The sequence below is a fragment of the Danio rerio genome, chromosome 2 (assembly GCF_049306965.1).
Source record: "Danio rerio strain Tuebingen ecotype United States chromosome 2, GRCz12tu, whole genome shotgun sequence".
NCBI lineage: Eukaryota > Metazoa > Chordata > Actinopteri > Cypriniformes > Danionidae > Danio > Danio rerio.
In genome coordinates, this window is record NC_133177.1 from 55,933,895 (window position 1) to 55,960,797 (window position 26,903).

The following is a 26,903-nucleotide window of genomic DNA, read 5'->3' on the forward strand; positions in this document are numbered from 1 at the left end:
GAAAAGAACCAATAAGTAGGTGACTTCTTAGTTTTTAATAGAACATAATGAATGAATGAATGAATGAATAGAACCAATATGTAGGTGACTTCTTAGTTATTTAGTAGAACCTTAAGAATAAATGAATAAATGAATGAATGAATAAATGAACCAAGATTTAGGTGATTCTTAGCTCTTTAGTAGAACATTAAGAATGAATGAATGAATGAACCAAGATGTAGGTGACTTTTTAGTTCTTCAGTAGAAAATAAAAAATAATAGATGAAGCTGTAGAATAAATGAATGAATGAACCAAGATGTAGGTTACTTTAGTTCTTAAGTAGAACATTAAAATATGATTAGATGAAGCTGTAGAATGGTAGAATGAATTAATGAATGAACCAAGATGTAGGTGACTTTAGTTCTTCAGTAGATAACAAAAATTGATAAGATGAAGCTGTAGAATGAATGAATGAATGAATGAATGAATGATCGTTTTTCTCGATTATTGGTTTTTCATAATCGTTAGAAGCCAAAATCGAAATCGGATTTTCGATTAATTGCACAGCCCTACTTCTGGGAACTGTTGAATTCTCAAGAAATGTAACTCCATACATTCACCATCTTATGTGCTGTGTTTAATTTAATTTACATTCAAAATCGTTAAAGCAATCAATGCAAACTCTGCTGAACACAAAGCTGAAATGCTGAAAAAAATGATTTTTAGAAATATCATATTCACGTTGACAGGGCCTGACAAGGTAAAACAGATTGAATGTGCTTATAAAAACATCATAAATGCTGAAGTGCATTTTGCTGCAGCACAAATAAGAATCTTTGGGATTTGTATTGAGCATCCTGGCAGTGATGAGCTTGAAAATCATCTTAATGACTGGCAGTAATATCCAGCAGAGATCCACCGTTCTATGAGCACATATCCGAGTGGTTCTGTGATAAACGCAGCCCATCAGCTCTCCTAACATGGACAAGAGTGACAGGAAGCAACACTCCAGCTCAAGACGGACTAGTCACAGAGTCACAGTCATGACTGCATTGCCTTATTTGATCATGACGGATGTTGTGGTACGTTCGTATATCCATTATTCCCTGAGACGGTGGGTCGATCATACGAAAGAAAGCCCAGCTGAGACACCTGATGCGCACGCAAGCCAAGAGTTTCGTCACCTGCTAGGTGGAAGTCCAAAGTGCAAATCCTCTTATTTGCACTGGCCATGGAAACCACTGGAAAGCCTTGCTTGGGAGGGAGCGGAGAAAGAAATGGTGACTGTTTGGAGAACAATTCAAGTTTTCTTTTGAAACAAAGTGGAGTTTAGTTGAAGGACGGCTTATGAAAAAAAAACAACAACCAAGACAGAAGTGTCCTGATGGCATTACAACTGAAACTGAAAGTGTGTGTGGAAGCCAAGGTTCTTACTAAAACATAATGTGCCCGTCAAAAATTATGTAATCTTAATTTTCAGCCATGAACAGAACACTCCATAAAAAGTGCTGCCTGTACTTACAAACAGTCAATAATATAATACACAATACCACTCCACCAGGCCATATTTGGTTAATAAACAGCAAGTTTTAGCAAGTATTTGCAAAAACGTGAGGCGCACCAAACACACTTTTTTATTAACAAGTAAAAAAAGCAGTGCGGTGTGTTTATGTCACTAGGCAACAACTATCAGGTGCATATTGTGCACGAGTGTTGCTGTTGATATTGTTTTAATTGTAATATTTAATAATCAGTGATTCCTCTAGGATTTTTTCCAGCTGCGCCGGCAGACCTTTTACACAAATCTACCAACTACCTATGCCGTTATTTTAATGAAAAATGGAGAAATGTCGTGAGCGCAGTATTACAAGTGAAGATCGCATTTACGTAATACAAGCATGCCAATATCTTTGCTTGCGAGCCGATTTCCTCTGCTCATGCACAAAACGTCTTGCACGCCCTTTTAAATATACGGATCTTCTTGTGTGCTCTTAAATAAACGCTGCTGAAGTGCGATTTAGTGAGTTTACGTAACGAGTACAGGGCTCGACAATAAGGACTGCCGAATGGCCCGGGGGCCAGTGTGCGAGACGCTTGGGCCAGAGTACAGAATGTTACTGGCCCGATCGGGCCAGTGCTGCCTGCTGCAACTGTCTGTCAATTGTGTGTCAAATACAACCTTGGGCTGCTTTCACACATAGACGTTTGTTTTGGAATCGGTCTCGTTTTCTCCGTTAGCGCGGTTCGTTTGGCATATGTGAATTTAGCTATTGCGCTTGCATCCGTGCCAAATCAATCAATCCGAGATCGCCTGAATGAAATGGTCTCTGCTCTATTGAGCAGATCGATTGTAGTGAGAAAATAAAACAATGCAACGAACTGACGACCCAGGCTACACCACAGTGTATTATAGTTGTGTAATAGCTTACGGCTATATGAAGAGAGAATGATGAGCAGGGCGGGATGTCATTCTTACTGGTAAATGTGCTTTTCATGTCTAATGCGAAAGTGAAAGCATGCTGAAATATTACAGAGAGCTGTTTATCTGTTAGAAACATTGACCAAAGTTACCATCTGATAATTATTACATATTTTAATCATATAATATGTTGTGTCAGGCCAGTTGTTTTGTTCATTTCCGCACTGACAGCTCGAAAGTAAGTTCAACATTGATCTGCTTCATGATCTGATGCAGTCTTGGTTCATCTGCTATGTCTCTCTATTATTTATGTTTGAGAAAAAAAAAATTAAATAATCTCATATGAAGCTTTATTTTACATCTACAGAATCGTAAGAAAATTGTGATCTTTATTTTAAGCAAAAATAAATAAATAAATAAAAAATTCGCAATTCTCATTTTAGCCAGGATTGTGCAGCTCTAATGTAGCTTAGATTCACATTAGACAATTTTTCTTTTTATTCTTATATTTATTTATTTATTTATTCATTTATTTATTTAATTTATTCGTTCATTCATTTATTTTCAGGGCAAAATCAATACTTATGTCTACATGCCAAAAACTTTTTTTCACTTATTTTTAAGTGCAAAGAGAAATGAACTGTTGTTTGTTTGGTTTTTTTTTGTTTGTTTTTTGTGTAGTATTAATTGGTTACTGAGCAGCAATAAATAACGTTTTAAAATATAAGGAGTTTTCTAGTGATTTTCTAAACTAGCAGTGTTTTGAAATTAAATAATGCATAATAATCGTAACAACTGTGAAACCGTGATTATTCCTTCAACTATAATCGTACAAGCAAAATTTAAAATCGTTGCATCCCTACTCAGTGTCAGTATGTTGTGCGCTTTCATGAGAACTGTGCAGTGATGAATACTTTTACACTACATTACTTTTACATTACATTCTATTGGATGCTCCAGACTATAGAAATTAGATGTTGCCATACATACAGCTATGTTTGGGTTTAGGGGTAGGGAATAAGTATGGATTACATTTTCGAACAAAAATGATGGTCCATCATCAACACTGGTGATAATCCAGGGTCGCATTGTACTTGGCAAATTCATGCCGTGCTGTCATATGTAACCAATATTTAAAAATATATTTCCAAATCTGCTTTGAGAGCTGGACCAAAAATGTTGTGTGCACCGCTGAAATTGACATTAGAATTAAACATGTTTAAAATTGTAGCAGCCATTCAACTTAGCTCAACTGATCCAAAAAGGCCAGAAATTCTTATACATCAGCTTACCTCAAACTACTGACTAGCAGGAAAAATATGCAGACCAGTGGAAGAACATCCCAAAGTACTACAGCACCAGCAGTAATTTTGAGGGAAAAATTCTGGCTTTAATCTGTTTTGACCAAGTACAGACAGAGACAAGGCCCAGTGCACCCAGCCCTACCATAGCCTGATAAGGGCTTCAGGGCAGTGGGCAACACAGACCGCATGGACAGGGGGAAAGGGTGGAGCGGCTCAATGAAGCAAGCGGCAAAATGAATGGCACTGGCAGGAAGTCATGGCCCTGACAAACTAAGAAGCTGGAGGAAACAAACTGTTTTAAACACCGCATCTGGCATCAAACGGGTAATAAAGGCAGATAAGTATGAGTTAAAACCCAATGACTAGCACAATTAATTTATGGACGACTTCTAAATGCAACCCAGGCTCATTCTGAAAATGTAGTCCCGCGGACGTTTCTGGAGACTGCGAATTATGTAACCAGAGGTATGTATTAGGGCTGTGCAATTAATCGAAAAGCCGATTTCGATTTTGCCTTCTAACGATTATGAAAAACCATTAATCGAGATAAACGATTATTCCATCATATACCGCCCCCTTTCCACGTGTTGATCTTAAAAGCGCGAAAGACCGCATGATTCTGTGTGCCGCGCACACACAGAATTGAAGCATGCAGTCAGCATTCGGCCTCACTCGCACACTGAGACGAGCAGAGCGCACATATCTAAAGACATCTTAACATGAGCGCTTTAATGGTCAAATAGGTGTCAAAACGTGGTGTTTAGTGATTATTCATATCAAGCATCATTTGTGTAATAAACAAATGAGTTGAGAATCAAAAGAGACGCTAAAGAGAAACTATTAAAGAGACAACGCGCTATAATCCTTCTGCCGCCTGTTTATATGATTATTAATCAAACAACAATTGGAGAACATGCCTCTGCTGTTGACTGAAGGACTTTTGTAGCTAAAGTGTTTCTTAAAGTGAAGATGCTTAAAGCACAGTTTGTTTCATATTTTATTCTATCGTATTTATTTCTCTTTCCTTCGCAGGTAGGAAAATAACTGTTTGTATACAGTTGAAGTCAGAATTATTAGCCCTCCTGAATATTAGCAACCCTTTCCCCCCAATTTCTGTTTAATGGAAAGAAGATTTCTGAACATAATAGCTTTAATAACTCTTTTCTAATAACTTATCTATTTTATCTTGGTCATGATGAGAGCACATAATATTTGACTAGATATTTTTTCAAAATACATGCATTCAGATTCAAAGTGCGATTTAAAGGCTTAATTAGTGTTATTAGACAGGTCATTGTATAACAGTAGTTTCTTCTGCAGACATTCAAAAAATATATTGCTTAAGGAGGCTAATATTAGACTTGCTTGAAAAAACCTGCTTTTATTCTAGCCAAAATAAAAATAAAATAGCCTTTCTCCAGAAGAAAAAAATATTAGAGGAAATACTGTTAAAATTCCTTGCTCTGTTAAACATCATTTGGGAAATGTTTATTTTTTACAAAATTCTCAGGAGCGCTAATAATTTTGACTTTAACAGTATTCGTTTTTAATAATTGTGATTTCAATTATAAAAAAAAAATAATTGTGATTATGATTTTCCCCAAAATCGAGCAGCCCTAGTATGTATGGCTGCATTTTATTTTTTAAGTGAACGCTACAGGGCGGTATGACGCCGTTCCTTTTCGCGCTTACCGGCTGATCGCTTACCTCCTTGTGGAGGGCTTTCCCACCGCAACCAGTTTGTCCAGTTAGCTCATCGTGTACGTCGCGGACTTGAGACGCAGAGAGGAGCTGACCACGACGACGATGACCGGGTTCGAGTTCGGGAAAGAGCGGTGCCAGTAATCAGGTAAGACAAAAACAGAATCCAAAAAATAAAGCGAACAAGTGAATAACAGAGTGAGAATGTGGTAAAATCCGAAAACGTGTAAAAATCAGAGGAGGGCGTTTCTTTTTCTTCCCCGGCTGGGAAGTAGGCAGGTAGGCGGGTCAATACGTAAAACTTATTTAGGGAATATAATTTAGGGAAGGAGGAGGGTGGGTCAGTCGATTGGCCAGTCGCCCAGTCAATCATTCAGACAGATGGTCGTTCGACAGCGGCCTCTAGTGGGTTTACGCAAGAACAGCGTGGGCGCAAATGGCACTTGCGAGAGACATTTGAGATGCGCAAAATCACACACAGCAGCCTCTCATGGACTCGCGAAAACAAAAACGACAAAAACACGTACCGCCCGGGATGTATTTCGAGGTCCCCAGAAACGTCTACAGGACTACGTTTTCAGAATGAGCCTGGGTTTTCTAAATAGAACCTGAACCAGGCCAAACATCACGTTCAAATGGGAAATCGATAAATACAACAAATGAACAGTCCATTAAACTCATTTCAACACGCGTGCCAAATTATGTAAAAGTTGCATGGGCGGAGGAATCTCTGCGGTTCATAAAACACACAGTTAACACACATAAGAGGGTGATTATATCATCAGGAGAATGTAGATGTCACCTTAATTGAGAGCGTGCAAGAGATTACTCTTCCTTGCATCCCATAAGATGAAGGCAAGGTACAGCTTATTTTGAATGCTTCTTGATTACATGATTAGGAATCTCTGGAAATTTCTTAAATGAGCAATCACGCTTCAGTGGAACGCTCACACTACTAGAGCAAGCTCAGTCCTGCTCCTGGAAATGCAACTAAAGAAGTCTTTATATCCGAATTATTCAAGTTCAAAGTTATTCACTTTTTAATCGCAGTATAATGGAACAAAAGCATTTTCCAACATCTCAAAGAACTTCACCCTAAGTATACTCCTGAGCGCTGAATCATGTTCAATCTTAACCTATCAATCACACATATAAGTTGCATTCCTGGTTGAAGCTTGTTTAATGGTAAACACTAATGATGATGGTTTCAAACAATGGGTCCAAACAAAACACACCAACACAGATGGATGTATGCATTCCAAATTTGCTAAACCACTTTCCTGCAACTCTGCAATTTATTATTATTTATTACAAATCAGGGCATGGCCTCTCATCCGATTTCCCATATTCTTTGTGAGCCAGCTAAGGGCTGAATGATATGGCAAAAATGTATATCACTATACATTTCTTAATTTCAGTCTATACGATATAATTCCGATATCGATATGGACAATATTAAAAAGACAGGAAAAAACTGCCAAGAACTGAATTTGCAAAGTCTTTAATACTTCCAGGCTCTTATAACTTTTTTTAAAAAAATACAAAAATACAAATCAATAAATAACGTTCGCTTTTTATTTGTATTTAGCCTTGAGATATATTATAGATATATTCATAGTTCAGGGCTCGAAATTGCGACCATTTTGGTCGAATATGCGCCCGAAATTTTATTTATGCGACCTCAAAATACATTCGGGAGCACTTGTGCAAGTGCTAGAAATTGTTGTGTGCGACCAGTTTTTACTGCAAAAGGTTCACCACATGCGCGGATTCGGGAGACATTCACGCAGAATGCATCTCTAAGCTCTTTGTCTGCACTTGAAACGCGAAACGCAGTGCTCAGGAATGGTTTAAAACAATTGTCAACTTGCTGCAGTAAACAAAGCCAAGTCCTTAATGCTTGCCCCGCCTTCGCGCTCTTCTTATTGGCCCACCACTGCTCTAGCACTGAACGCGAATGATTGCTTAATATCAGCTGTCAATCACTACTCGCCTTCTGGCTTGGGATGAAAGAGAGAGCTACTACCGCGAAAAACTGTAGAGCGCTCAAGATGAGAATGAAGATAACACTGACAGATTTTGTTTTAGAAACCGTGGCATCTAAAGCTACAAATAATGACACATCTTACTAATGATCATGTGCTGAATGTTAATCCACCATCTACACTTTTCCAAGAGTGGATAAAAGACTACCATTGGCTTCAAGTCCGCTTTGAAAAGTCTGTGGGATGGAATTTTCAGGTAACTGTTTGCCATATCTAGCATGAGAGCTTCTGTTTAATCCTTCATATAATCGCCAGATGCTGTCCGCTATGCAAGGGGCAGCTATATGTGTAATTGAACACCATGTACACCATCGCAAATGGGCTTACACTGAGTAAAGTAATATCGCTACTCCTAAAAAGACCGGTATTGACATGACATATGCATATAATAAGGTACAGTGTATGTCAAAAGCATCACTGCAATATCAGACAGCACTTGTGAGAACGGCACAGTTATACCGTTAACAGATTCATGTCGAGCAGTGCGTGCAGGGCCGGTGAGCGCTCCGTGTACCTTTTGGTCACTCAGTTATGTTATAAAATCTATTTTCTTTGGATAACGGGATTTTGTTGAGACATATTTTCCTCACGCTTACATATACACATACATATACATATATATATATATATATATATATATATATATATATATATATATATATATATATATAATATATATATATATGTGTGTGTATATATATATATATATATATATATATATATATATATATATATATATATATATATACACACACATATATATATATATTATATATATATATATATATATATATATATATATATATATATATATATATATATATATATATATATATATATATATATATATATATATATATATACCAGGGGTGGCCAACCCTGTTCCTGGAGAGCCACCTTCCTGCAGATTTCAGTTGCAACCCATATCAAACTCACCTGAACCAATTAATTAGGACCTGAACACCACGTGATAATTACAGGCAGGTGTGTTTGATATGGGATGCAACTGAAATCTGCAGGAGGGTGGCTCTCCAGGAACAGGGTTGGCCACCCCTGATATATATATATATATATATATATATATATATATATATATATATATTATATATATATTATATATATATATATATATATATATATATATATATATATATATATATATATATATATATATATATATTTTTTTTTTTTTTTTTTTTTTAACTTTTTAGTTTGATTACTGTTGATTTCAAATGCAATAAATATGTTTGTATAAAAATTGTAGTAACAGTGCTTATAATTGGTGGGTACGGCTAAATTTTGGCTGATGCGCCTAAATTTTTATAGTTAGGAGCACCGGCGCTACCAAGCAAAAAGGTTAATTTCGAGCCCTGTAGTTCTGGTTGCTTTTCATCTTGATCATCCTTTAAGGGTTCCATCTGTCTATTTATATTTGTAATATTACGCAATTACCTAATTAAATTAAATGGTTTACCATGAAATAGTTCTTGTATATTTTATATAGTCTATTTATATAGACTAATATTTTATATAACACATTTTCATTATTTAACAGATTTAATATCTCTATTAATCACATTCTTTCTATTTCATCAGCTTTGCAATAATCGGATTCCAGATAAATATGTTGGTGAATTTTATTTAGTATGTTTGCGCGAGTGGCATATGCCAGCATGCAGCGAGTTTATGTGTATGTGTGTGTTCATTTGGGTGTTTATGCGAGGATCAAGTTTGTATGTATGTGCATGTGTTAATGTGGGAGTATATGCAAGAATCGAGTTTATGTGCGCGTGTATCGGTGTATGCATGCATCAAGTGTATATGTTTATGTGCAAGTTTTATACATGTTTTGAACATTAAATAGTATAGGTTTATATGCGAGTAATTTAGGTGTATATGCACGTGTTAATAAGCGAAGTTTGATTTAAATCCTACATGGTGCCTCATAGCCATCACGCTGGCAGCGTGTCTGTGATGTGACATCGCTCTTTCTGAAGGCTGAGCACTGAAAGTCATTCAGGGACAATTGATACAATGTATAAGATCTTAAATACAATAAAATATATATGCAAATTTATATTGAAATACCGAAAATGGGTTTAAAAATTATATCACAGTTATTGAAAAAAAAAATCTATCGTGATATATATTGATATTGAATTATTGTCCAGCCATGCTAGAGCTGCACAATATCGAACAATTATTGTAATCATGATAATAGTATACGAGCAATTTCATGCAAATGTCAACCTTGCCATGAAAAAAAAAAATCATTTTTAACAAAATAGCGAAACCCTTTCTAGTTTTGTGTAGGCTTGTAGGGCTGCACGATTCTGGCAAAAACGTGAATCACAATTTTTTTTTTGCTTAAATGCAAGTTCACGATTCTTTTTCACGATTCTGTAAATATCAAATAAAGGTTAATATGATTAGCCTAATATTATTGTTAATACTCTAACATATGGTAAAACAATAACTATAATATTAGGCCTATGTGTAGCTCTAATGTTGCTTAAAATGCTAAATTTTGTATTATGGTGGACTTGAACAGACTTTCAATATGTCCTGTTTGTTAATTCACAGTAAAATGATAACATCAGAATATAACTATTCATAATTATATAATTTAATTATTATGTTTAAGACATGTGCCTGTAATTTGTCATTGACAACATTACTAGACCATATATTTCCATAAAACATAGGCTAGGGTTGTTTTACTGACACAGTAAACATTTATTTTCATGCACAACACTTTGTGTTCGCTATGAAAGAAAAAACATATCAAATGCTTGTTGTAATCATAACTCTAAAATGCGATATGATCATTTAAATGCAAACACATGCAAAAAAAAATGTGTAGTAGACCTACACATAAGATTTACATCTACAGAATCGTGAGAGAATCGTGATCTTTATTATAAAAAAAACGTGATTCTCATTTTAGCCAGAATCGTGCAGCTCTAATTCTTATTGAAAAGCAGTGCAATAAATCACTTTTTTTTAGTAATGCACCAAAATGAAAACTCAGAGCCAAAACCAAGACCAAAAAATGCAAAAATAAAACAAAAATGTATTAAAGAATTGTTTTAATCATCTCAACAACTTGCATTATACTGATTTTTAAAAAGATAACCTTTTATCAGGTTAAATTGAAAGAAAATTTGCTATCCCAATCCTTAGGAGGAATATCACATATTTTCCCAGTATCGTGCAGATTTAGGCCAAACTAGACTTTACATTCAATCGCAACTGCAGGAAGAGCTCCTGTACTACTGTTATGCACAATATTGACCGTTACACCTTTCCCTATTCAAAACTATCCCAGTGACATGTATAAAATCTTGGCCTAAGCTGAACCATAATTCAAACAACAGCAATCTATACAACAATACATAACACATTATTGAGAAACCATCACTGACCATATTAGAGGACTACAACTCTCATGATTCCACATTCAGTCATGGAATCATCAAAATACTTTGTTTGTTGTGAATACATGGCTTCTAGTGGTGAAAATGACTAATAAAAAAAATAATAATTATTAATAATTAATAATAATCACATTAAATAATAAAAAAAACATTAAAAGCACAACATGTATACTACTAGCAAACATTCAGGAGGAAATTCAGAAACTTAAACAACGCATCATTTTTAAAACGGTTAACTCAGGGTAGAACATCAGCTATTAAAACGCTTGTCCTGGTTATTTAAACCAACACATCCAGTACATTTGCTTCACCCTTTTACAGCCTGCTGAAAATAGGACACAGTCCCAGTATGTTTCAGCGTGAACATGTGCAATGAAAGTCAATTGAAAATAGGACAAATTCCACATTTCACAGAAATCGGCAGTGAATCTGCATTAGCTGTGGCCCAAGCAAAATGCAAAGCCACACAGAGATGATCCTTATAATAGAGGCAATCGAGATACAGGCCAACAAACAAGAATCCTGCTGCCCCTCAAAACCCTGAATCAGATTGATTCTTTTCTAGTGTCCAACTTGTTTCTTGACATGACTGAGATTCACGACAAGGATTGGAGGTTATCCAGATGGCATCCTAGCGAAGAGACTAGGGTTGTAACGGTATGAATTTTTCACGGTATGATAATCGTCTAAAACAATACCACGGTTTGACGGTTTCGCGGTATACGGTATGTTACAAATGTTACAAAATAATAGAACAGTGAAGCAAATTTGACTTTTTCCAAATAATAAATTTTTAGTTACTATAAACAACACCACTTACAATGAACAAATAAAAATAAGAAAATAATAAATAATGTGTCAAAGTCCAAATAAAGTCCAAATAAACATGGTGCAAATCCTCAGTAAAAAATAGATATAAATATTTACTATACTATAAATAGTTACATAACGAAACTAGATTCAATATGGAACATCTTTAGGTTTTATGTGCCAGCATGGATATGGTTGTCTATGGATATGGATTTGGAAATGGTTGTTTGCAATGCAGATAAACAGCTGCATCTTCATTTGCGTCTTTTGAAAACAGCAAGAGCAGCAGTTCGTCTTTGCTGTGTCACTGTTTTGTCATGTTTCTGTGCTGCTGTGCATGCAAAAGTACTTAGTATGAGAATTATTTCATGCAAAACTTTTTTTTTGGCGTTTTATTTAGCCGCGCATAAATGTATGCCTTTCTCTCATTCCGTGTTGTTCAAAAAGCTTGGTCCACAAACAAAAGCGAAACCTATGCTTATTGGTTGTGATATAGCGAGTTTGAACCAATCTGGGCATGGAGGAGGGACAATGCATCAATGTATCATGTCTGATTTGTCCGGAGACAGTGACGAGCGTTTCTTTGTCAAATCAGCGTTGTCAAATGTTGATGACGTAACCGCACTGATTCCGGAGCCTCTGAAAGTCCGTGAAATGTTATGTGATACAGCACTGGAAAGCTGAGATTCTCTTCTTTATGCCAATCTTTGAATTGTATGAATCGGATCAGCGGATCAAAAGTTATTAAACATTTAAGAGCAATACTTATTTTTAGCCGCGGGCGGCTGTCTCGGTCTTTAAGGGTTAAAACCGTTGATATGCAATTGTTCATGGTATGATAATCGTGCACGTTCAAATCGTGGTAAACCGTCATACCGGTATATTGTTACAACCCTAGAAGAGACTGAATTTTCAACTCTGAGATATGAACATTAGGTTCTCAAGACAGCTCCCAAGTCATATTTTCAAGAAATCAGACAGAGAAGAAAGACAGAGCACTGCGCACCACAACAGCCCGACACAGAAACAGTTTCTTCCCTCAGGCAATCCATCTCATGAACACTTAATAATAATAATTGTGGAACCAACATCACTACTTACACTTTTATACACATATACACTTATTTAACAACTTTACATGCCAATTTGCACATAAAAGCTGCACATATAATATTGTATATAGTAGGGGTGTCACGATTTCGATTTTTAATCGAAATCGATCGAAATTTATGCTCAATTTCGATTATCGAATCAAAAAATAGAATCGTCGATGCGGCCACGCCCCCATGTCACATCAGCTTGGCTTACCAAGCGGGAAAAAACAGGCTTGTTGAAGTGCTTGTTAAACTGCACAAGCAGGAGACCCGTTGACAGAACTTAAACCCTCTCCTCTTTCAATGAAGTCGTCGGTGTGGAAGCATTTTGGATTTCCAGTGAGTTATGTTGACAACGTTCGTGCTGTCGACAAAAAAAAAACACAGTTTTGCAAGCTCTGCTATGTACGTATTAGGGTTCGTTCGATAGACAACACCGGCATCGCGATCCTCCGCCTACCCCCGTTGTAAATCCACTCACAAAAAGTACACACTCAGGCCCTGTTTACACTGTCTTTGTTTTTAAATGGCATTTTAGAACGACAACGATTTGACATCCACAGTGGCGTGTAGCATTTCTGAGCAGCCTCCTTCCTCTTAACCTTTGGAAACGCACATCACGTGACTACACACACATACACAGACGTGCACACACACAGCCATGGGCTCGAGACAGCAGGTCCAGGCAGTCAGAGGACTGCTTCAATCTTTCACTCACTTGTACTTAGTCATTTTAGCGAACACCTCAGATACTGTTGGCTGGTTCCTGTTGGCTGTGCGTCTTTTTTACCGACGCCATTATAACGACACAGATCACTGCCTATTCACGAGTCCCGCGGAAAAAAATGATTGACAGGTGGTAATTATGTGTGTATCTTGCCTTTATTCATTTACTGTATGATTTGTTTATGGGTAAAACAAAGACCATGCAGGTCAGGTAGTTTAAACGGTAGGCTACAAATAATGAATTCGTCATTAATTAATTAATTATTCATAATCGAAAATCGAATCGTGCCTTTAAAATCGAAAATGTAATCGAATCGAGGATTTGGAGGATCGTGACACCCTTAGTATATAGTAATATAGCTCTACATACACTTGTCTATTTGTATATTTGCATTCACTACTTACTGCTTTTTTATATATTTATTATCTGTTTTTTGTCCTGTCTCTGTAATTCTGTTTCACTATAAAAGCTCTGTCAAAAAATAAATAAAAAATCCTTGTATGTGGGAACATACCTGGCAATAAAACTCTTTCTGATTCTGATAATAGAGTAAAAGATGATACTATGCATTAGGTAAAATTGTAGATATACAAAGACAAGTGTATGTAGAGCTATATACAATACAACGGGGTTTTAGTATTGTATTACTATAATATATACAACGGGTTCAAACGCTTCCGGTGAACTGTACGCAGTTAAAAAAATCTGTGAGTTTAAGGTTCGTTTTCATTAAAAATCAACAATCTCCACTGCCTGATTGATATACAATATGATGTGGGTCTCAGAATGTACAAGCACTGCATTTAATTCCATTTTTCCCCACCATGTCTTTAAATGTTTTACCCTAGTATTATCAATAGAGTTTCTGCGCTAGCCTGCTGATCCTGACAGCGAATGTAAAAGCTTTTCATTTTATTTTACGCTTAAACAACTAAATGAATACTGAGGTTAGATTAACTGGTTGTATGTTAATTACATTACAACATCGATGCTGTAAAAAGAACTAGGGATGCACGATATATCGTCAGACATATTGTTATCGGCCGATAAATGGTATTTTTAAGGTTATCGTTACTGTTCCAATGTCAAAATTATTCCGATATCTTTAAGCCGATAACTTACGTAATTGTACAGAACTGCCTACCTCGCACATGCGTGGGTAGAACTTGTTCAGACTTGTCCAGTGCACTATATTGGAGCTTTCCTCACACTGTTTATTCCTTCAAATAACATAATTTCTTCAAATGCCTAAGCAAACAGGTCATGCGCAATACAGAGACAGCCCGGGTTGCACTTGATTTGGGTTAAAATCCAATCCAATACCTAATTTCACCCTCACGCTTCATCATAACATCACAACTCACGGGACAACATGTCACCTCATAAAGAAATCTCGTCACAATTTAGTCTCGTGAGATCTCGTAGCCCGAGATCTCCTCACACCCCTAGACATAACATAACATTCTCACATATACTAATCTTCTTTCATCTGAGAAATATTGCTAAATTACGAAATATGCTATCCATTTCAGATGCAGAAAAGCTAGTCCATGCTTTTATGACTTCGAGACTGGATTACTGTAATGCTCTATTTGCTGGATCCTCTATTAACAAACTTCAATTAGTACAAAATACAGCAGCCAGAGTTCTGACCAGGTCTAGAAAATATGATCATATCACCCCAATTTTATCCTCCTTACACTGGCTGCCTGTTAAGTTTCGTATTGAATTTAAAATATTACTTCTCACCTATAAAGCTCTAAATAATCTAGCTCCTGTTTATCTAACCAACCTTCTGTCTCGCTACAAACCAACTCGCTCTTTAAGATCTCAAAACTCAGGGCTTCTGGTAGTACCTAGAATAGCAAAATCAAGTAAAGGAGGTCGAGCCTTCTCTTTCATGGCTCCTACACTCTGGAATAGCCTTCCTGATAACGTCCGAGGCTCAGACACACACTCCCAGTTCAAAACTAGATTAAAGACCTATCTGTTTAGTAAAGCATACACTCAATGCATCACTTAGCGGGTTCCACACAGGCTTCTGCATCTTGTTTATATACACTATGAACAGCAGCTACGCTAATTATTTTCTTTATTCTCTATTTTCACCTGGGGATACTCATCCCGAGGTCCTCAGATTATGCGGAGTCACAGATTGGATCCAAGACCAGCGACGAGATGATCCCAAGGATTCCATATCCGGGACCAGGCCATATCCTGAGCTGCTGCTGCGCTGATGGTCGTGGGGAGTGGAGAACATGAGTCTGATTCCAGCGACGCTCCAGGGACAGACGAGTCTTCGCTGAGGCCAGCTTCCAGAGTCAACCACGGCGAATGAAGCTCTGCACAAGACTTTTGGCCAGCGGAGAAATTAAAATGGTCGTGCCAAACTGAGTCTGGTTCTCTCAAGGTTTTTTTTCTTCACTCCCATCAGGTGAAGTTTTTTTTCCCTCTCCGCTGTCGCCACTGCCTCGCATGGTTCAGGATTGGTAGAGCTACGCATCGATGAATTGGCTCTTCAGTGTTTGAAGTAATGATTAAATCACACTGAACTGAGCTAAACTGAACTGAACTGAACTTAAACACTAAAACCTGGACCACACTGTTCCAGTTAATATGACCATTTATGAAGCTGCTTTGACACAATCTACATTGTAAAAGCGCTATACAAATAAAGCTGAATTGAATTGAATTGAATAATCTGAGAGCTCACAAAATTAAGGTCAAATAAAAAGTGACCCTAAGAAATAGCAAATACCTCAAATATAGCTCAATCCTACTAATAACCACAATTTGTCCAACCCTAACTACCTAAGCTTAGCTATTTTACACAATGGGAACAGATGTGGTTAACACAAAGCAGCTATGGCACCAACATTACAAGTGAATATCTGTTTACAAAGCCTATTAAGGTCTGGCTAATCCAGACTAACCAGGACTTATCCAGAATTAGGCTGACAGTTTTAACTTATTTAGGATGGGCAATTAATAGGATGACTGAGGACCAACAAGCTGCTTTTTTATACTTGTTTTGGTGATACTGAATAGACAGGGAGAGAACTTTCACTTATTAATTCTCTCATAGCGGTAAAGGTCAAACTCGTGTGTTTTTACAGAGGTCACAGAGCCACGTATGAGCCTCAGAATCATTCACTGTTTCAGAGCCGCTCCTCTTCATCAGAACTTAACTACAGTTGTGATGAAAAACTTGTATACAATCATTTTGCTTACTTGATCATGTGAATGTGTTGAACATGGCAGCTTTTAACCCAAAGTTAACTGAGGAAAGAAAAAAAAAAGAAAAGAAAAAAAGAAATCGAACCCACAACTATGACCTTACTAGAATCATGCAGCTCTATAATTTCTAAAAACAAGAAGTATCAATGCACTTAAAATTGATACATTTCATGAGAAGAAATAGGGCTGCACATTTTGGGGAAAACACAAATTGCGATTTATCTGATCAAAATTTCGATTTAAAATGCGATTTACTATAATTTCATAAAAGAGCTGCAGGTTTGATGTAGTAGTTTTATTAGCACCAAAGAAAGACCAAGCATAATCACTAAGGATGCACGATATAACGACGGCCATATCGTTATCGGCCGACAAAGGCTTTTTTTAAGATTATCGTTATCAGTCCGATGTCTAAATTAGGCCGATATCTTTAAGCCGATAAATGACGTAATTGTACTGAGCTGCCTGCCTTGCGTATGCGTGGGCGGAACTTGTTCAGACTAGTCCAGTGCACTATATTGGAGCTTTCCTCACACTGTTTATTCCTCCAAAGTCCGTCCTTTCTTCATGTGGTATTGCTGTGCGTTAATAACTCAGTAAGTAACCATGTTCCTTATCATTGTAGATATGTTTGATTGAGTGTCATGGTGTATTTTGGTTTAAATTACCTCAGGAAAAATATTACATGTGTAAAGATAATATAGGCTAAGTTCACACTGCCAGGCTTAGTGCTTAAATCTGATTTTTTTTCTCAGATCTGTTTTTTTTTTTTTTTTTTGCATGGCTGTTCACACTGCGGGGCGAGGTAGTGACGCAGTAGGTAGTGCAGTCGCCTCACAGCAAGAGGGTCGCTGGGTCGAACCTCGGCTCAGTTGGCGTTTCTGTGTGGAGTTTGCATGTTCTCCCTGCCTTCGCGTGAGTTTCCTTAGGGTGATCCAGTTTCCCCCACAGTCCAAAGACATGCGGTACAGGTGAATTGGGTAACCTAAATTGTCCGTAGTGTATGAGTGTGTGTGTGTGTGTGTGTGTGTGTGTGTGTGTGTGTGTGTGTGTGTGAATGTGTGTGTGGATGACTCCCAAAGATGGGTTGCGGCTGGAAGGGCATCCGCTGCGTAAAAACATGCTGGATAAGTTGGCGGTTTATTCCACTGTGGCGACCCCAGATTAACAAGAAAATGGACCCCCAGCCGACAAGAAAATGAATGAATGTATGTTCACACTGCTCTTATAAACGTGGACGCATAGCTAGGCCCATCCAAAATCTGAGTTTCCACAGATTTCCACAGATTTTTAGCCCATCATTAATTCTATTTATTTACTTGAGTAAATGTGTGTAAATCTATACTTATTCAGTTATTTTAATTCATTTCCGTAATATTATTGACTAATGTAAAAATCATCTGATTTATGTACAATGCAGTGTGTACGGCATTATTTTCTGCTTTTACTAGATATATTATATAACAAACTTGCTTTAATTACCAAATAAAAGGAATCTAATTGGACATGCATTTTAAATAATAAATAAAAGTTATTTTTTATTTTAAATATTAAGGTTTTAGTTATGATACTCACAAAATAATTCCGCAGAAACCCGCAGATTTTTACCAAAATTCTCAGCAGAAATAGCAAAAAACGTCCGCAGATTTCGCCTGGCCCTATGGATACCCCTCGCCGACGCGCACCGACGTGTAGCGCAAACCCTGTAATTGGTTGGCTCTGCTAGCGCTGACGAGTGTGGGTGGGACTGAGAGCCGCGCGAGCCCGATGGAGCGATTGTTTACAAGTGTGGAGTCCTGTGAAGGACCTCCGGATAGAAAGTTTTGTTTTGTGTTTACCTCATGGTTAAAGTTGTTGCACGTCCGCCAGTTCCCGTCTCAAAATTATCGAGTTTGAACCACTCATCTTCCATTCTCATTTTCAGCGCTTTACAATTTTTCGCAGTTGTAGCTCTCTCTGTCATCCAAGCCAGAAGGCATTGACTGAGTGATTGACAGCTGATATTTCAGTGCTAGAGCAGTGGGCGAAGGCGGGGCAACCATTACGGACTTGGCTTTGTTTACTACAGCAAGTCGACATGACAACTGTTTAAAATCATTCCTGAGCGCTGCGTTTCGCGTTTCAAGTGCAGAGATGCATTCTGCATGAATGTCTCCCAAATCTGCGCATGTGGTAAACATTTTGCAGTAAAAACTGGTCGCACACAACAATTTTATGCACTCAACAAAATGCGAAATCGATCGAAATTTATGCTCAATTTCGATTATCGAATCAAAAAATAGAATCGTCGATGCTGCCACGCCCCCATGTCACGTCAGCTTTGCTTGCCAAGCGGGAAAAAAACAGGCTTGTTGAAGTGCTTGTCAAACTGCAGAAGCAGGAGATCCTTCGACAGAACTTAAACCCTCTCCTCTTTCAATGAAGTCATCGGTGTGGAAGCATTTTGGATTTCCAGTGAGTTATGCTAACAACGTTCGTGTTGTCGACAAAAAAACAAAGTTTTGCAAGCTCTGCTATGTACGTATTACGTACGGTTCGTCCGATAGACAACACCGGCATCGCGATCCTCCGCCCGCCCCCGTTGCAAATCCGTTCACGAAAAGTACACACTCAGGCCCCGTTTACACTGTCTTTGTTTTTAAATGGCATTTTAGAACGACAACGATTTGACATCCACAGTGGCGTGTAGCATTTCTGAGCAGCCCTCCTTCCTCTCTACCTCTGAAAATGCACATCACATGACCACACAGACACAGACGCATACACAGCCATGCCCTCCCGACAGCAGGTCCAGGCAGTCAGAGGACTGCTTCAATCTTTCAGTCACTTGTACTTTGTCATTTTAGCGAACACCTCAGATACTGTTGGCTGGTTCCTGTTGGTTGTGCGTCTTTTTTACCGACGCCATTATAACGACACAGATCACTGCCTATTCACGAGTCCCGCGGAAAAAGTGATTGACAGGTGGTAATCATGTGTGTATCTTGCCTTTATTCATTTACTGTATGATTTGTTTATGGGTAAAACAAAGACCATGCAGGTCAGGTAGTTTAAACGGTAGCCTACAAATAATTAATTGGTCATTAATTAATTAATTATTCATAATCGAAAATCGAATCGTGCTTTCAGAATCAAAAATGAAATCGAATCGAGAATTTGGAGGATCGTGACACCCTTATCCCAAATATATTTTGAGGTCGCATAGATAAAATTTCGTGCACATATGCAACCAAAATGGTCGCAATTTCGTTCCCTGCTTTTATTACGTAAATGCGATCTCGACTTGTGATACTGCGCTCACGACATTTCTCCATTTGTCATTGAAATAATGCCATAGGTAGTTGGTAGATTTGTGTAAAAGATCTGCCGGCACAGCTGGAAAAAATCCTAGAGGAAACACTGGAATACCTTCAATTGGATCAAACAGCAGAGCTTTTAAAGTGTCTTGAATGCATGCATCCCTGCAGGAAAGCACATAGTCCTATAAATTCTAGAATGAGCATAACATGGCAGAAAACTGTTCAATATGACAAGCATTTCCCAGTATGCATTACTAAAAAAATATCATTCACAGAAATCTTCAGTTCATTCCCAAAGGAGGTTCTGCAGACCTTTTTCTGAGTTAGCAACTGTAACCAAGATGGGCGGAGTTTAGCGAAAAGTCAATCGAACTTCATTTCATTATGAATTCACCAAAGCGCTCACTTCTGACCATCTCTGCCTGTCTGTCTTTCTCATCAGCTCAGCGTTTCATCCTACTGTATGATCCATTTTAATACGAGCAGCTCATTTTGTGGTTTCAAGCGGAAAAACAGTCCTGACTAATAGGAAATGAATGAAGGCTGTCCGTGTCAGATATCACTGCTTACCAACACACTGAGTCATAGACCGAACAGCAACCCAACTTTACAGCTTGATAAAGCATCCAATTCTCTTTCCTTGGGAGTAACCAGAGTCCAGTGTGCAGAGCACTCACGCCCTCATAAGGCAATAACTGTCCACCATTTTGAGATAATTCAACCCAGGAATAAATGTTAAAAGTGACCCAAATTTGACAGGTGGCACAGAATGACGCGTTAACGCTCCCAGGATGCATACATTGATTGATGTTTTGCACTCAAGGCAGATACTTAAGACACTAATTGATTTTTTTTCTCTCATTAATTTGAAGATTATCAAGGGAAACACACCAGCTTCACCTACAGAAGAAAAGTGAGCAAGTTTTATCACTAAAGCAGTAAACTCTCTCAACCCTCAAAGCCTGATTTGCCTAATATTTGAATACTACAATCTGACAGGATTCATGTAGTCACATGTAAACCACATTCAATGTGCTGTGCAGTACAGTGCAGTGATCCTATACTGCACATACTCCTCAACAGCTCGATGCAGTGCATCATGCATATCACACAACAGACCATTCGGGGTTGACTCATACCAAAACTGACAGCTAGAAAAATATATCTAATAATAACAAACCAAGCAGTGCGTTCTCGCAGACATCTGACATGAACATGCACAAGAACTGAGAGCATGCTGAGATTTGTGTGTGCTGCTGTTGCATGCCAGGCCCTGTCCAGCATTCGGCCCGCATATGCTAACGCGCTAACGCCTTAGCACAATTCGCTAACATTAATATACAGCAAACTACATGACACATATTAACCGCAATCACCTCAGATGTGCATTTAGAGTGCTAAAACAATTGTGGCGTGTTTAGTACCGCAAACCACCACAACAAAAACACCCAAAGCAAAGCCTGCGCTGTGTATGTGTGTGTGTGTAGATATATGCGTGTGTATGAGTGAGGTTAACGGCGATTTCATACCGAGTAGAAGCAGCTTCAGCTCCCGTCTTGCATCGCGTTTGTCCCGGCGCAGCTGCTTATCGATTTCGGCGTTGATTCGTTTTGACTCCTTGGCCTCTTCGCTCAGGCAGCAGGCCATCATCGACTCTAAAGTCATCCCCACTGCTTTACTGTACACAGCCCGGCCTCGTCGGGGCTTCAGAAAGAAGGAAAAACGACAAAAATATCACTGCGCTCGGGCGGCCGCGGGAAAAGGGCGGCTAAAAATGAAATATTCCCCTCAATCCTACTTCTTTGAGGAAAAATTTGTTATATTGAAGAAGAGGAAAAATGAGAGGGAGATGGTTTGAGAGTGGGGGAGGGGGCCGGGGGGCCTCCGCGCTGCGTTCAGTCCTCTCCGGTTAACGGAGCCTCTACCCCGCGGATAAAGCACGGAGGTGAGAGAGGAAGAAAAACCGGGAGGATGAGGAAGGGAGGGCAGCGTCGACGACGACGACAAGGAGGAGGAGAAGGAGGTCCGGGAGCCTTATCTCGCAAATGATTGAAAAATCCAGGGCAAACTATCCTCGCGTACGTGCGACACTCCCACAACGGTTCCGCGGCGGCTCACCACCAACACGGGTCCCGGTGAAAACGGGACAGACCGCACAGTCGCCACATCCACCTTCTCCAGTCTTATCCGCCCCTTCAAATGGAGGGAGAGGAAAAAAGGATTCCTCCTCGGGAATAAGGAGGAATCGCTGTCCGATTGCTGTGTGAATGAAGCGTCACTGCTGCTTCGCAACGGTTAATTGAATAACGTCAAAAACATTCCCTTTCGTGTCGTTTTCAGATCACGAGAGCTCTCAGTCATGACACCTGTAGAATATTTTAGAAATCCTGGACGGGGGAAAAACAGCCCGTTGCTTTTAGAAATGGATTATGCCACTTTTTTTTTGCAGATGACAGCAGCGTCTCCTCCTACATCATGAGCGCACTCTAGAATGATTCCACACGGCGACGAATGATTGACAGGGAGACCAAGGCTTGGTTAAAGGAGAAGAGGCGGGAACTGCGCTCTGGGAGGCGGATGGCAGGAGCTGTCAAGTTTGGTGGACGGCGCAAGTCGGTCAGGCATTCTGAAAGTGCTCACTGCCGGGGTGTGTCTGAGGAATAGTGTGCACTGCGTAGAGGTGCTCTGGCATAGCGCTGTTTTAATTTTTCTTTTAATTCATGTTTTTTTTGTTGCAATTTGTATTAAAACAAACATGCAAAAGTTCTAAAATCGTAATTGTACTGCAATAATGTGCCCATTTCGTTCAAATAAACCAAATCAAATTAAATCAAATCACTTTTATTGTCACATCATCAGCAGCACATGTGCTATGATGAGTGAAAAGCTTAGGTGCTGGCTCCAGGCAGTACAAAATACAGCGACTGCGCAAAATACAGACAGTGCAAATAAAATAACAGTGCAAAACACAGACAGTGCAAATACAATGAATAGGTGTCCACATAGTTGTTGGCAGTATTGTTTCAAGTATGGATTGGTTAAAGTGCAGTGCATGCTACATATTGATGGTGAGCAGTGAGGCTATGGAAGAGTCTGTGTGTGGTATGTTAGGTGTTCATCAGCCTGATAGCCTGAGGGAAGAAGCTTTCCTTCAGCCGGCTGGTGCGTGACCAGATGCTGCGGAACCGCCTGCCTGAGCGTAGCAGAGAGAAAAGTCTATGGCTTGAATCGAATTGAAGATTAATAACAGAAAAGCAGTACAATAATTAAATTAAAGGGAAAATAGACAGTAAAAAAACATGACAAAAGCATTTTCAAATGAGCAAGTAACAAAAAAAAAACAAAAAAAAGATTAAAGCTTTAAAATGATTATTTTCTCGTTTTATTAGGCATAGCACTATTTATTTGTATTATTTTTATTGACATTTGTATAACAATGAACCTACAAGAGCAATGACAGAAAAGAAGTACCATAATTAAATTAAAGGAGAAAAAAGAAATAATAATCAGAAATACATTTTAAAATTTAGGTGCTGGTAGTTTTTAACTAAAACATACGTTTAAAGATTTAAAATGATGTACAGTTTTTTTTTTCTCGCTTTGTTTAGTCATAGCGCTATTTATTTATTTTGTTGCCATGGGCTGCATGTTGGCACAGTGGGTAGTACGTTCGCCTCACAGCAAAAAAGGTCGCCGGTTCAAGCCTTGGCTCGGCTGAGTCAGTTGGCATTCCTGTGTGGAGTTTGCATGTCCTCCCCGTGTTGGCATGGGTTTCCTCAAAAGTCCAAAAACATGTGGTATAGGTGGATTGGGTATAGGCTAAATTGTGTGGAGTGTGAATGAGTGTGTGTGGATGTTTCCCAGGGATGGGTTGCAGCTGGAAGGGCATCTGTTTCGTTAAACATTTGATGCTTTTATTGACATTTGTACAACAATGAACATAATAGCAGTAACAGAAAAGTAGTACCATAATTAAATTCTAGGGTGGAAAAGAAATAGCAAAAAGACATGACAAACCCATTCTAAAATTTAGATGCAAATACACTGTAAAAAGACATTTATCCTAAAATATCAGACGGTAAATTACAAACATTTGCTTAAATGTCCGGCAAATTCTCTCTCTCTCTCTCTCTCTCTCTCTCTCTATATATATATATATATATACACACACACACACACACACACACACACACACACACACACACACACACACACACACACAGTTGAAGTCAGAATTATTAGCCCCCCTGTTTTTTTTCCCAATTTCTGTTAAACAGAGAGAAAAAAAAAATTTCAACAAGTTTAATTTGATTCAACTTTAAATTTTAAGGCAATCAGGATTTTTTTTTACAGTGTACAAGAGTAATAAAAAAATTGGAAAAATTGTAAAAAGAAATAAAAACATGATAAAAACCATTTTAAAATGTAGGTGCAAGTTACAAAGAATTTATTTATATAAAAAATATCCAAATTACTGTCCACTATTTACAAACGATCCAAAAATGCAGATGCTAGTAGCAAACTACTTAAAATCATTTTAAGGCTTTATGAAATTTTTAATGGCTTTATTAGGCAAAGCACAATTTTGTTTATATATAATTTGTTATTGCCATTTGTATAAAAATGAACATACAGAACATAAATTAAGAGTAGTCAGACATGACAAATCCATTTTAAAATGAAGGTCCAAGTAGTGATGAACTAAAAGATAAGTTTAAGGCTTAAAAATGTTTTTGTCTCTCACTTAATTAGGCATAACACTATTTATTTATTTATTTATTTTAATTACTTGTATTGACATTTGTATAACAATGAACATGCAAGGACAATATCAGAAAGGCAGTACAATAATAAAATCAATAAAAAAGAAAAAAAGAAACAGTATTGAGACATGACAAATCCATTTTAAAATTTGACACACTAAAAGGTAAGTTTAAGGCTTTAAAATGACGTACAGGTTTTTCTCACAAGGCATAGAGCTTTAATATTTATTTTTTAAATTTCCATTTGTATAACAGTGAACACAGGGGCAATAATTAAAAATAAGTACAATAATAAACTTAAAGAAAAAAATAAAAATAAAACATAAATAACAAAAAATTAGATGCAAGTAACAATATATATAAAAAAATGTTTAAGATTTTAAAATTATGTACAGTGTTGGTTTTTCTTATTTGCTTTTATTAGTGTTGTTAATTTCACAGAATTCTTGTGCTGTATAAAAATATCTTGAGATTTATTTGCACAAATAATAATTAATATTTTGTCAATACATATAATAATAAACAATTGTTTAAACCTAAACAATTTTAAGAGGAACACTTTTGTTCTTTTTAGGTACTAGTTAGTACCCTTGAGGTATTAATATGGATCTTTTAGGTGCAAATTTGTATCTTTGGAAAAGGTACCACCCCAGTGACAGCTCGCATACCTTTATTTCTGAGAGGGTGTGAATAATAATACTTGTTCAAATTAAAATATGTTTTTTAGTCTGGAAAAGAGCACATTTTGGTCTGGAAAAGAGCACATTTTGGTCACCATCCCTCTGTAAATCATGGAAAAATATTATATTTAACCTTTATATTTAAAAAACAGAAGCTGGAAGTAGAGGCTGTGAAAATTCCTGTGTCATTTTTAGAGACAGACGGACAGACGGACAACGGACGGACAGACAGACAGACAGACAGACAGACAGACAGACAGACAGACAGACAGACAGACAGACAGACAGACAGATAGATAGATAGATAGATAGATAGATAGATAGATAGATAGATAGATAGATAGATAGATAGATAGATAGATAGATAGATAGATAGACATAAAAATTGTGAAACTTTGCTTACATCTAGTGGACACATCAGGTATTACATGCTGAATAATTTAAAAATGCTTTGATCAAGTGTTGCTGAAAAAAGCTATTGTGACATTTATATTACATTTAAGGCTCCAAACATTTATTTATTTATTTATTTATTTATTTATTTGACATGGACATCACAATTACACTGGACAACTAATTGCATTTGTTTAATTGTTTTAACAAACTTGCTAATACTCAACACCTGTCCACAGGAGGCTTAAAAATTAGCAACATGGAAAATATAATAAATACATATACACATTACAATTATTTACATAAAATTACTAAAGGCAAAACAAACATGAAGTAAAACATAGTAGATAAAACTGACGCACAGAACACACACATGGATGTGTGTGGTGTATGGATGTTTCCCAGAGATGGGTTGTGGCTGGAAGGGCATCTGCTGCATAGAATACATGCTGGATAAGTTAGCGGTTCATTCCGCAGTGGCGACCCCAGATTAATATAGGGACTAAGCCGAAAAGAAAATGAATGAATGAATAAAAATACAATGAAAGAGGATATCTTCAAACTTTTGACTAGAAATATTGATAACACTTTATTTTGATGGTCCCTATTGCACATTTTGTTGACTAATCGTTGCATTGCTACCACACGCTGATTTCTCATTTGAGTATTGGTAGGCTGTCTGCTTAATCTGTTGATACTGCTCTTTCAACAGACATTAAACTTTGCAAGTACATGTCAACTTACACTAACCCTAACCCCAACCTATCTGATAATCTAATGAGAATTACTTGGCATGTACAATTGAAGTCAGAATTATTAGCTCCCTGATGTTTTTTTTTCCCAATTTCTGTTTAACGGAAAAAATACTTTTTCAACACATTTCTAAACATAATACTTTTCATAACTCATTTCTCATAATTGATTCATTTTATCTTTGCCATGATGACAGCAAATAATATTTGACTAGATATTTTTCAAGACACTTCTATACAGCTTAAAGTAACATTTAAATGT

At 37.5% G+C, this 26,903-nt stretch overlaps 1 protein-coding gene across 3 annotated transcripts in view; it reads right to left on the bottom strand.

Annotated features, from left to right (window-relative positions):
* Positions 1-22,566, bottom strand: part of gna11b (guanine nucleotide binding protein (G protein), alpha 11b (Gq class)) — an 89,370-nt gene extending 66,804 nt beyond the window's left edge. For 2 of the 3 annotated variants that reach the window (XM_073916274.1, XM_073916280.1), the window contains exon 1: positions 21,583-22,566. In XM_073916274.1, the coding sequence (XP_073772375.1) occupies positions 21,583-21,718 (136 nt within the window). In that variant the 5' untranslated portion in view covers positions 21,719-22,566. 3 annotated transcript variants of the gene reach the window in all.
* Positions 22,567-26,903: the final 4,337 nt, after the last annotated feature.